Source organism: Penaeus japonicus, unplaced genomic scaffold (genome assembly GCF_977035675.1).
Source record: "Penaeus japonicus unplaced genomic scaffold, GWHDUDI00000001_assembly GWHDUDI00000004, whole genome shotgun sequence".
NCBI lineage: Eukaryota > Metazoa > Arthropoda > Malacostraca > Decapoda > Penaeidae > Penaeus > Penaeus japonicus.
In genome coordinates this window covers 30,227,912-30,242,911 of record NW_028234406.1, presented here as the reverse complement: position 1 = coordinate 30,242,911, position 15,000 = coordinate 30,227,912, and the positions used below count along the sequence as shown (strand labels likewise).

The 15,000-nt window shown below is 32.3% G+C and overlaps 1 protein-coding gene across 3 annotated transcripts in view; it reads right to left on the bottom strand.

Annotated features, from left to right (window-relative positions):
- Positions 1-10,795: 10,795 nt before the first annotated feature.
- Positions 10,796-15,000, bottom strand: part of LOC122256175 (uncharacterized) — a 107,835-nt gene continuing 103,630 nt past the window's right edge. For all 3 annotated transcript variants that reach the window (XM_043020680.2, XM_043020681.2, XM_043020679.2), the window contains 4 exons: positions 13,707-13,836; positions 13,255-13,401; positions 12,737-12,880; positions 10,796-12,280 (listed from right to left, as the gene is read on the bottom strand). In XM_043020680.2, the coding sequence (XP_042876614.2) occupies positions 12,121-12,280; positions 12,737-12,880; positions 13,255-13,401; positions 13,707-13,836 (581 nt within the window). In that variant the 3' untranslated portion in view covers positions 10,796-12,120. The remainder of the gene's footprint in view (positions 12,281-12,736; positions 12,881-13,254; positions 13,402-13,706; positions 13,837-15,000) is intronic.

Genomic DNA, 15,000 nt, shown 5'->3' with positions numbered 1-15,000 from the left:
AGACAAAATAATCACTCTCACTAACACACACACCACACAACACCCACAACATACACACACACACACACACCTCTCAAAAACAACACACACACACACACACCACCACTACACACACACACACCACATCATCCACATACAACACATACAAACCCAACACACACACTCACACACAATCCAATACATAAACCCACAACACACAAACAACACACACCACACACACACACACACACACAACCCCCCACACACTACACACAACCACAACACCCACACACACACACATACACAATACACCCCACACACATACACACACACACAACACACACACCACACCCACACACATAAACACACAAACACCACCATACACACACACAACACACACACACACACCACACACACACACACAACACACACCCCCCCCACACACACCACAACACACCAACACATCTATTATATAACACAAACATACACAACACCACAAACACACACTAAACAACACTCCAAATACACACACACACACACACACCCACAAAAAACACACACCCACACAACACAAACAAAACACAACAAACACACTACACAACCAAACATCAAACCCACATACACACCATCACACCCCAACACACACACACACACACATGCACAAATTACACAAAACACCCACACACACACACAACACACACCACACACACACCACACAATACACACACAACAACTACAACCCACACACAAACAAAACCAAACCCACACAACACACCACCCACAACCTACACAACACACACACAACACACACCACACACAAACCCCAAACAAACACACAAACACACACACACACACAAACACCTACCACAACACCACACACACACCCAAACACATCATAACACAATACACACACACCACACACACACACACACACACACACACACACCCAGATACACACACCCCCCCACCCCTCCCACACCACCCCCCACCAACACACCACACATCACATCACAAACCCACAAACACCCACACACACACACACACACAACACACCACCCACACCAACAACAACACACCCACACACACACAACACCACCCCCCCCCCCCCCCCCCCCCCCCCAACACACACCCACACACACACACACAACACATCCACAACACACACACCACACACAAACACACACACATACACAACAAACACATCCACACACACACAACACAACCACACACAACACACCAACACACACACACCTACCCCCACACACACACACCACACACTCATACACACCCACCAAACACAACAACACCCCCACCACACACACACACCACACAAACAACCACACACAACAACACACACCACCACACAAACACACACACTTCAAACAACACACACACACACCAAACACACCACACACCACACAACACACCACACACAAACACACAACACACACACTCCCACACAATACTACATATACCACACAACACATACACATACACACCACCAAACACACACACACAACACACAAACACACACACATAAACACACACACAACCCACCACACACACACACACACCCCCCCCACACACACACACACACACACAAACCACACACACACACACACACACCAACACACCACCACATACACAAACACACACCACACCACACCACCTCCCCACCCTACACCAACCACAACACACACACAAAACAAAAAAACAAACATCAAACACAAACACAACACACAACAACACCACAACACCCCCACCCACAACCACACACACAACACACACACAACACACACACACAACACACCCACACCCCCACACAAACAATAAACACCACACACCACATCCACATACAACACACACACACACACCCACAACAACCCACCACACACACACACAACACCAACCACACCCACACAACCCACACAACAACTCACACACCCACACACCCACACACCCTACCAAAACACCCCCCCCCACACACACCACACACACACACACACCACACACCACACACCCCCACACAATCCAAAACCACACCCACCAACACCCCACACCCACACCACAACACACACCAACACACCCACCACCACACCCACACATCAACCCACCCCCCCCCCACCACCCACCAAACACAACACCCCACACCCCACACAACCCCCCACCCCCACACACACACAAGGAGCGAGCTCGACAAACTCACCCACACACACACATACACTAACACACACACCAAACCCACACAAACCCCCCACCTACACAAACACACACACTCACACGACCCACACACGAGCAAGTCCACACACACACACACACACACACACAAACACACACACACACACACACACTACACCCAATAAAAAAAAACCACCAACCCATGCAAAATCATATAAAGCACTACAAAACAAACCCTAGCCGTCACACAACTCCAAAAAACAACTTCATCTCAAAGTATGTTACAGAAAGACAAAAAAAACCAATCCACTGAAACCACACCATAACATCCCACAACAGCTACCACAACTCGCACTCCAACCATCAAAAACCACAATTTAAGTTAGCTAAAAAACTAAAAGTATGTGAGCATTGCTTAGGTGTTCAACGACTGTAACTTTTGGGCTGTGCAAAAGTCTGAATTAGAGAAGCCATACAAGTTTCCCTGGCTTTTTTGTAGATCTTCAATTTTTCTCCCTCTCCTTCTGTCTCCGTTGCTGACTCCTTTCTCTCTCTCTCTCTCTCACACCACCTTCTCCATCTTCGACCTCTCATCTCACTCACACTCTCTCACATCTCTCATACACTCTCTCTCTACTCAACTCTCACTCACACTCTTCACTCTCTCTTCCATCTCACAAAGTATGTCTCTATCAACAACTGTCTATACAAAATACCCACACACACGCACCCACGTATAAAGTATTGATATATAAATTCATTAATAATAAATATAAATTTAAAAAAAAATAAATTAAATAATTAAAAAAATAATATAAATATATTAATATAAAATAAAAAAAAATATAATATAAAAATAACAAAAAATATATAAAATAACAATCCACTATAAAAAAATCTACAATAAAAAATTTCAATAAATAACAATATATCTAAAGAAAAAATCAAAAAGAATAAATAAATATTATAAAAAATATAATCTATAACTAAAAATAACTAAATATAAAAAGTGAACCTATAAATATAAACTAACTAAACTAAACAAAAAAAATAACTCACACAAAATAAATAAAACCAAAACACCCTCAAAACCTAAAAAATATCAAAACAAAGCAATCCCACACAACTAAAAACACTCATAACAAAATAACAACAATCACAACACAAACAAACAACTCACAACTCAAAAAAAAAAAAGCAAACATACTCACTCTAACAATAAACAAAAATCAAAAAAAATAAAATCACACACTTACTCAAAATCAAAACAAACAAACAAACAAACTCACACACACAAGACACAAATCACCAAAACTCTCCAAACCTATTTTGACACTGTCACACACACCCCTTACACAAATCCCACCCACAATCACACATTACAAACAAACTCCCACAAAACCACACTCACTCACAATCCAAACCACAAACAAAAAACACACAGACACCCCACCACACACAAAAACTCACACAAAGACACAAACTCTTAGATATATAGTACAAACTAAACATACCAAACACTCACCACACACCCTAACACTCACACACACACACTCACACACACTCCAACAAACTCACACACAACACACCACACTCAATCAATCCCAACTATATCCAACCATCCAAACATCCCAACACACACAACAAACTCACTCACACACACACTCACACTAAACACACACAACACACTCACACTCAACCCCCCCCCACACACCCCCCCCCACACCCCCACCCACCCTCACCCCCACACCCCACACACACACACACACACACACTCACACTCACACCCACTACACACGCACGCACGCAATGCCCGCAGACACACACACACACATTCACACACCCACACACACCACTCACACCACACACACATATAAAAAAAAAATATATATAAATATATATACTATAAATATATACTATATAAAATAATTAAATGTATAATATATATATATAAAAATTTATAAGCAAAATATAAATATTAAAAATATAAATCTCAATAAATAAAATATATATAATATATATAAAATAAATAATTTATATATACATATATATATACATCTATATCAAAAATATATATATATATATAAAAATAAAAAAAATATATATATTATATAAAAATATAAGAATCACACAATATATATAAATAATATAAAAAAATAATCTATATAAAAATAAAAATAAATCTAAAATTACCAAAAACTATCAATATAAATCAAAAAAAATAAAAAAATCACAATATAAAACTCAAAATAAATATAAATAACAAAAACTCAAAATATATAAAAAACTGAAAACAAAAAAAAAAAAAAATAAATCACTCAAAACAATAACAAAATTGTACAAAACAAAGACACTAAAACACATAAAATCTAATACCCAAAAACAAAACTATCAAAACAATATCAAAATATAACAAAACTATCAAAACAACACTATAAAAAAAAAAAATAAAATATATAAATGCTTATCAAGTAGTTAAGCAAAGGGACAATAAAAATGTCCACCAATGATCAGGCACAAACAAAATTATAGGATATCCACAAGAGCGTCAGACGAAAAAGTGCAGTAGCTGGACACATATATCGGAAGACCAGGACAACAGTATACAAAGAAAACAACAGAATGGGTAATACACTCACAAAGATTACCCATGGCAAGACCAATGACTATATGGCGGGATGAAATAGCGAACTTCGCAGGAGTAAACTGAAACAGAGGACACAAGACCGGAATGACTGGAAAGAATGAAGAAGGCCTACGTCCTTGCATGTGGAAATGATACAGGCTGTTGATGATGAAGATGTTATATAAAAAATATATATCTGATATATATATAAATATATAATATAAATATATATATAATAATAAAAATAAATAATATACACATATATAAGTAAATAAAATATATATATATATATATATACTATATATACATATATAATATAATATATATATAAATATATAAAAATATATAAATATATATATATATATATAAAAATATAGATATAATTAATCTGTATATGCATAAATATAAACACACACACACACACACACACATACACACTATATATATATATAAATATATATATATCAATATATATATATATATATAATATATATATGTGTGTGGAGTGTGTGAGTGAGTTTTTAGTGTAAATATGTCTATGTATATATATGTGTGTGTTTTATAAATCTATATAATTCATAGATATATTGTATACATTTTCATACTGACACAACACAAACACTCACACACAGGCACACACACAGCACTACACACACACACACACACACACACGCACTCACTCACAACACACACACACACACACACACACACAACACACACACACACACACACACACACACACTACACACACACACACAGAACACGTCACTCACCACACACAAGTATAATATATATATAACATTTATACAACACTCAAACGTAAAAATATAAATTAATAAAAAAATATATATAAATTAAAAAATAAATAATAAATAAAATATAATATAAAATAATATATATATAAAAATACACACCACAAATAAATATATATAAATATATTATAATATATAAATATATATATATATATAAATATATAATACACACACACTATATATAATATACATATATCTAAATATATATATAAAAAAAAATAAAAAAAAAAAATAAATAAATCTATAAATATAAATAATACATACATAAATATAAATAAATATTATATAAAGAATAAATAACTATATAACTATAATATACATAAATTATAATTAATATATATGTATTATTAATTTATTTAGATAATAGAATAAATATTATAAAAATCAATAATATAAATAAAAATAAAATCTATCTATAAATATATATATAAAAATAATCCACAAACACACACATACACAAACACACACACATAACCCACACACACATTATGTAAATCAAATATCAATATATATATATATATATTAATATATATTAAATATAATAAAAATATAAATATACACACACACACCACCCACACACACACACCGCACACACAGCACTCACACAACAACACAACACACAAATATATATAAATAAAATAATATATATATATATAAATATTAAAAATTATCAAAAATAACTATCTATCAAACTATTCTAAAAACATCCTTAAATACAAAAAATAAATAAATATATATAACTAAAATATACATATAAAATATATACAAAAAACCTACATACAATCCATATATAAAATCTAAAAAAATATATATATCCACACACACAACACACACACACCACACATATAAAATCTATAAATATATATATATATATATATATAAATATATATATATATATAAATATATATGCATATATATATATATATATATATATTTATATATATATATATATATATATATATAAAAATATATGTAAATAAATAATGTATATATATATACATAAATAACATATATATATTATCAATCTATATAACAACTATATATATATAAAAATATAAATAATCAAAAAAGTAAAATAATTTTTTATTTATTATTAATTACATATACCCACAACATACGCTCCCAGTATACATATTCAATATATATATATATAGATATATAAAATAAAAAAAATATATCAATAAATAATTATCAATACATATATATGTAAATCAAAAACAAATATATATATATCATATAAAAAAAAGTATAAAATAAAATAAAAATAAAATATATATAAAAATAAAAATAAAAAAACAATCAGATAAAAATGTCTATATAAACCACTAAAAAGTATAAAAATAAATAAATATAATAAAATATAATAATAACGTATATAAATATCTATCTATAAATAAAAATATCACTAGATATATATAATATATATATCTGAGTGTGTATAACTATATATAAATATAAAAAAAAACAAAAAAAAAAAAAATATATAAAATAAATAAAAAAATAATTAAATAAAAAATTAGTATGATGTTAAACATACCATCATAAATTTAAATTAAAAAATATAAACAAATAACACTCCCATATATATAAATCACAAAAACCCCGCCAAAAAAAACAAATGTAAAAAAATAAAATTAAATAAATAAAAAAATATAAATAACAAAAAAAAAAATATATATAACAATCAAACAAAACAATAAAAAACTGATCTATAACATACAAAATATCTAAAAATAAAACTAACTCAAACACAAACTAAATAAAATAACAATAAATAAGGCTAAAAGAATATCACACACATATTGATATATTTAAAACCACCAATCCAATATTAAAAATTATACACTAACAAACAATCACAAAAACACACCAAAACAAACTCTCGAACGCACGATATATAAGCACTCAATAACAATAAAACATCTAACAAACAACATATCACATCAACATCATAAAAAAAAAAACAAAAAACACTGCCAACCTAACAAACTTGAAAAACTCACAGTAACTAACACAAACACTCAATAAAAAACAAGACCCACCCAACCTCTCATAACAATAAAAAAATCAAAAAAACTAACAAATATCACAATAACAGTCAAGAACACACAGAAATACAAACAACTCACACACACTATCACACAACAATACACTCTAAAAAAAAAAAATCTAACTAAAATACACACAAACATTATAAATAATTTATATCAATTTAAATGTAATAAAATGTAACTCTACAATCAATCACACACAACCAAAAAATAAAACTATAAATAAACAAGAATATCTAATATAACTAGTATAAAAAACAATCACATATATAAATCTATTATAAAAAAATTAAACAAATATATATATATATATACACGTGTGTGTGTAAATTTCACATATTTCTTACAAAATATTAAAATTAGTGAAAACAAAAACAAAAAACAATTGGGGAAACAATGTGCTGTTAACAATATCATTTTGGTTTTCAACATATTTGACAGAAACTGAGGCACGTGATTGCCTGGTGATTATCATAGATATACATGTCATCAATACTGTTAATGTTTGTAATAACATCCACAGTTATAACAAAATACAGTGAAGAACTGTTCACATCGTGTAAAGATATTGGATAAAAGTAAAGATAGTTGTAATGATATCAATGTTATTCAAAATAATCACAATAAAACTGTATATGATAATAGCAATAACAAAAACGGCAGTAATTTAAATACCGCCACCATTATACAGCATCAGTTAAGTTAGATAAACAAATCTGCAACGTGCAACGTGCAACTCGGTTAAGTCTTCCTCTTTGAAGTTCAACCACTTGAGATGCAAAAAAGCCGAGAAGCTAGTTTTACATGGTTATTAGTGATATAAATTGAATCAAACTGCATAATCATCAAGGCCATTCGCGTTGTTTTAATTGTTATTTTCATCGGGATCACATAAGTCTGAGACTTCTGAATTCAGCAGAAAACTACGTCAATATGCAATTTACAAAGAATCAACCGAATTTGATTGCAAGATCCCTTCTTGTAAAAGCGATTCTGATATTGATGGTCATTGAGTAACACGAGATAAGGGTAAAGATTGTAAGAATAATATAATGGCAAAGTTGAGCTGTCTACACTTTTTATTGATATGATTGGAATGAGTATTTTGAATTGCTGGTGGAATTTCTTCAGCTCTAGATAATATAAATATGTTTATCAAACGATACGGTATGTGCAAACATAATAATAAGAATGATAATGATAACAGTGATATCAATTAAAATGATATTTATAATTACCACGATAGTAATAATGATAATGTTTATAGAAATAGTAATAATAATTATAATGATATTAATGATCATCAAAATGATACGATAATGATAATGATAATAACATTAGTAATAACTATTATGATAATATTAATTATAATGATATTGATAATTATAAAATGATATTGATGATAATAGCATTAGTAATAATGATAATAAGGATAATGATGACAACATATATATTTTTAGAGAACCTAAATAAACAGGACTTAAGAGATGACTAATAGCTGGTTACTTAATCTTGAGAAAAGTTCCACACTTGGCGTCACACAAGGCGAATGCACAGCCATCACGGAGGAGAGGAACTTGCCCTTATCATGATGGTTATTGTCGTGATTGCAGTAATAGCCATGGCGATAACAGTAATGTAGATGATCATTAATAAGAGCCGCCAGACTAGCAAGTATATGAATATATGTAAATAGATCATATTTTTCATGTCATATTTCATAGTACGTATACATCATTAATTAGTTATTTAAGTGTTGATGTAAAAAAGACAGATGTGTGCGTCTAATATGTTGATATGCATTTGTGATTGTTTAGACTATATTTGTAAGTAATTAGTCATAGATCGCTATGGATTACTTTAAGCAAAACTAACATTTTAGTCTTTTTGTGATATATCCTTGAAATGTATGGGTTTTACTAACTGCCGTTTTGTGGAGGAGAAATAAAAGAAAACAAGGTAAATAGATAAGTATATTAAAATCTTTAAAACATGTGTAATAATTACCTAATAACAGGTGTAACAAACAGAATTATTACAACAGTGCGCCACTATGGCATACAAAGGCATTTTGAGAAATAGCTGGATTCTAACCTCAGATGTACAACTTGTATACATGGTTACCAACACTCCCCACACTCTCTGTACATTGTATCAACTCGATTCTCAAGCAGAAGTCAAGTTCGTAATGATTACTGATTATCATTTGCGAATGGACACAACGATTACATAATAACCATTATATTACCGTATTAGGAACATGAATGCCATCAGAAGATACAGATACACTGCACATCATCATAAGTAATGTTTATTGTGTGTGAAAAGTGCATAATTCTCACACGCTTTGAGCTCCTTTGAAGATGAGGATTCGCAGAAAAAAACAAATGGATAAAATGGTGAAATAAACTCCTGATCGTGAGATCTCTTAATGGGTGTAGTTGAAATTAAGAAAACCTTACAAAATGGTCCAACTCACTGCTCGTTCTCTTTGTCTTCTATGAATGGGTTATGAAGCTTACGAATTTTGTTAGTCCAATTGTGAATCACTGACATGAATCACCCGCGCCTGGGCATCCATAGCAGGTGATGCTTCTGACACATATCGTGTGATTAAAGAACTATATAGCGTACATGCGAGATCACCTATTGTGTTGTATGGCACTATTTTTTTTCTTTTCACTACTGGCGATGATACGAAACAAACAAATAGGACTGGCAAATTAGTCTTGAGAGATCAAGTGATTGGAGTATATCCAGCCATAGACAGTACAAAAAAGTGACAAGTATATTGACAGCGAAATAAATAGTTAACAATAAAATAAATATTCAACAAATTATGATACAGGAGTGTGCAAGAATAGATGTAAGGCAATCAAGATTGTTTATAATACATATGCATATATATACATGCATACATATATATATATATATATATATATATATATATATATATATATATATTATTCATATATATATATATATATATATACATATATATATATATAAATATATATATATTTATATATATATATATATTCATATATATATATATATCTTATATATATATATATATTCATATACATATATAATATATAATATATATATATATATATATATATATATATATATATATATATATATATATATATATATATATATATATTTCAACATTGGATCGAAAATTCGTCTTCCTGCACACTGATAAAGATACCATAATCTACAAGCATGCCCGAGAACAGCCCGATTCATACATTGTCGACCATGACAAAGAAGCAAGGAGTTCATTAAAGATACTGAAATGATTCCGAAGGAAAATATATTTGGACGCGAATGTAAACAAAAAAGTGAATAATTTGTTTGCGTCGACTGTCGCGGTTTACCGTTACCTTGTTCTTTCTTTGAAGAATCTTATCAGCGCATTTAATCATATCAACATTCACTTGAATAACATCAGCTACAATCAACAACAACAAATCAAAACATGCGGGACAATAATGATAGCATAAAGTATTACAAATAGTTTTGTGTTTCAATATCACACTCCTTTCAACTAAGTCAGTGACCCAACATGGTTCTGAACCGAGTCACCAGAGAACACACACATGAGCTGTTTACAACACTGTGCTTGCCAGTTTTCTAAAACGAAATATACTGTTCGTAATTATGTCTTTAGGTCAACTGATGTAACCAAGATAATCCATAAGAGAGGTGATGATAATATTCAATGATAATTCTTACAATGTGACAATGAGGTGATTAGAGCTAATGGAATCAGAGTACCACACTGGGAATAACTACGAGTAGCTCTCTTATGCTTAATACTGGAATCATTTTTAAAGTTAAGGGGCAAACTACAAAACACAAGAGAGAGATCTTATTATGAACAACACTTTCTGAAATGAGCTATTTTTCATTTCAGAAATATATGTACGCAAAACGTACACACCAAGATAACGCACATTGGAAGACTACATATTAACTGTTTAATACGTGTGTGTACTATACGTATCACCTTTCTTGATATATCCTAAGACAATAAAAAATAAAAGAAACAAAGAAACTGCATGGCAACCTAACCCGACCAAAGTTTTCAAACCGTATTTTTGCATTAGTCACTCGAAGAGTCAGTTCGTATACATCCAAAGACATTCTCTAAACCGTGAAGGATGCCAACGCCTTTTGAGTCGGAAACAGGATTGTCGCGCACACAGTCTCACATCACAGGAATACTGAGACAGGCATAATGCATAATCAAAGGATTTTTGTAAGGTAAGGTTGAGATGCCCAAATAACAGAAGAAATAATCTGTAATATCACCAACGACTAATTCAGCAAAATTTACAGAAAAAAAAACACGAAAAAACAACACGCTTCTTTAATGAATCACACAACACAAACATCATCGAAATTTGGGCAACGGAACCATTTGAATGCCTACTATTGTATTTTTGTACATTCCTTTATTACAGAATTAATTAAATGTCCTTTTTGATCCTTTTGGCGCCTTCTTGTCAGTATTCTTTTTCGCCGTCTTCTTTGCAGGACTTTCTTCCGCTGATTTCTTCGTCTCTTTCTCGCCCGCGTGTGTGTTTCCTCCTTCCGAATACTGGTTCATGTACTGCTCCGCCTCTCTGTTGACAAGGGATGGGAAATGTTAAAAAGGATTTGATATATCTAATATACATATGTTTAATGTTATCAATATCATTAAGATATGAAATATGATTATGAAATATATATACATATATCTTAGTTGGTTTTAATGAGCAACCTCGACTTTTTTTTTGTAAAGTTTAGAATGTTCATAACTATCAACAGGAAGTATAAGAATTGATGTTCCTGGGAAAGGGAGAGAGGACACAGTTCACACAAATTTGTCTCAAGAGACAAAAATATGAAAATATATTCAAAACACGACCAAGAAGAAATGAAAAACAAACAAAAATACGGTTCGTCCAATAACAATTACCGTCCAATTGCACATACATTCAGCCCAGTTATTACTGTTACATTCACTCCACTCACATCCAACTCAAATACACCACATCACCAGCACACGTACATCCAATCCACTCACACCTACTTACATCCACTTCGTCTGGCCAGGATTCGTGAAGAAAGAATGAGGACATAATTCCTGATACTCGAAGCAGTCTCCTGTCGATCGGCCCGTCCTCTCCGCTCTCGTGTACTCATTCAGTCTCTTCTCCGCGTGAGGTGACCGACTGGCACTGAAAGACGAGTTAAAAAAACTTATTTACTAAATTCTTTCACTTCACCTGTCAAAGGTTGTACAGCATTTCCTTGATTAGATATAACATTAAGTTGAAAGGGATTCCTGTTACTCTTTTCATACTCTTTAAAAAATAGAAAACAATAAAAAAAACACAAGTATCCATAAAATAAAAGTGCTGATAAATGTATCATGATTATTACAATAAGATACTGATACTACCACTACTAATAATTACTATTACTGTTACTACTACTACCACAACTACTACTATTGCTACAGCTAACTACGCATATTAAACATACCACTGTTATTACTTATAACAATATAATGAGCCATATTTATTTACATAAGTTATCCTTTCAATCTTACCTGAAGAAAAGTTCAAGGACTTCACCAAAGAATCCGTGGTTCTTGAGGGGAAACTGGAACATTTCGCAGATGGCCCTCAGAAGGCATCCCTTTCCATTCATGCCCATGTTGAACAAAGTGTCTTCTACAACCTGGTACATCATCTCTCTATTAAAGAAAATGTGCAAAATATAAATTTCTTTATTGGGTAGAAATAGGGAAAATACAGAATAAAATCATCTTTACAAAAGCAAATGTATACTTTATCACAGATATTCCTTCCCAGAGTATTCTAAACATCCTTTCCTTTCTTTTTCTCTCTATTTTTTCTTTAAAATTTCCTTACCCGTGTGCCAAACATCCACACAAACACAGCACAGCGAAGTGTGCCCAAAGTTCCATTTTGTCTTGTCTGTGTTGACATCGTGTCCCTTGAAAGTCCGTGATTCTTTTTAAATTGTGGATCGTCTTACCTGTCTCCTCCCGCGAAGTTGACGCCGGGGAGGGCAGTGAAGGTGTCTCTCTTCTTCCTAAATAATCCGAAGGTCGGCCAAATGCCCCAAGGATTCTCTTCGGAGGTCAAACCAAGGTCATCAAATCCAACTGTGAGAAAATAATGTCAGGTCATTGGTCAAAGAGTCCTGTTTCCCTCCCGGCAAATGGATACCGAGGTCAGCTAAAGATTGAAAAGTTACCAAAGTCTCCCAAGAGGTTGACCTTTTAGTCAATAAGAATTAGACAGACAACCACAGAACATGAAGCCAAGGTCGGGAATGTGAAGCAAGACCTTGATGAAGTTCTCAGGACAAAGCTACCAAGTTTGTAATAGATTTTAAAAGTCTTAGTACAAAGATCATCAAGTCAGCTTTAGTAAGAGACTGTCTCTTGCAAAGTCAAAAAGTGTAACACTGAAATAAATGGTCATACGTCACTGTTGTAAATCGGGGAAATCAAATTGCACAGGAACTGGAAATCAAGGATAATTGTCGAGGAGTGATGTTGATTTTGAAGGTGATATACGAAATATCATGACCAGAGTGCACTGTGGTAAATGTAGAAAAGATAAGATTGAAAATTGATAATTCGACAATGCAAAATTTATGATAGACGTTTCGATATTGTATCTTCGTTGGGATTACGGGATTCGATGAATATTCATTTTCATCCTTATCTTTTCTAAAGAACATGGCAAGTTCGAAAATAGCAGGTAAACTAACATACAAAGTTTTAAAATGGTGAAAGAAGCTGACCAAACAGTAGCTGATAAATCCCCAACACATTATGAGAAACGTGCAAGAAAATGCTCCAAACTTGAACGAAACGTTTAATAATAAAAGACAAAACATAGTATGTGAAGATCTGGATAGCTTCCCAAGAGGTGGCTTATGTTTTCGTCCATTTAGAAATTTAGAAGTCTGGAACTGGGTGTTCGTCACTCCGAGAGATGGTTGTAATTATGGCATATGTCAGAAAGTAAAGTCAACTTGTCAAGTGTGACGGCGCGTGTTATTGACGTCGCCGAATGTGTAGCTTGATTAAAGAAGCTATATTCCTCTCCCGTCTCTCTTGCGACGGCGATTCAGGGCAAGGTTTGTATGTCTTTGTAACTCAAACAATTACAGTTTTCTGTGTAGTGGAGAAGTTGAAAATACTAGAATGCTATTAAAAGATCTTAAATCATAATCATCTCTGAAAGACGTTTTGTGATTCCACACAGACATAAGCGATTTATGGGTTGAGGATATATAATATGGCGATAAATCACCA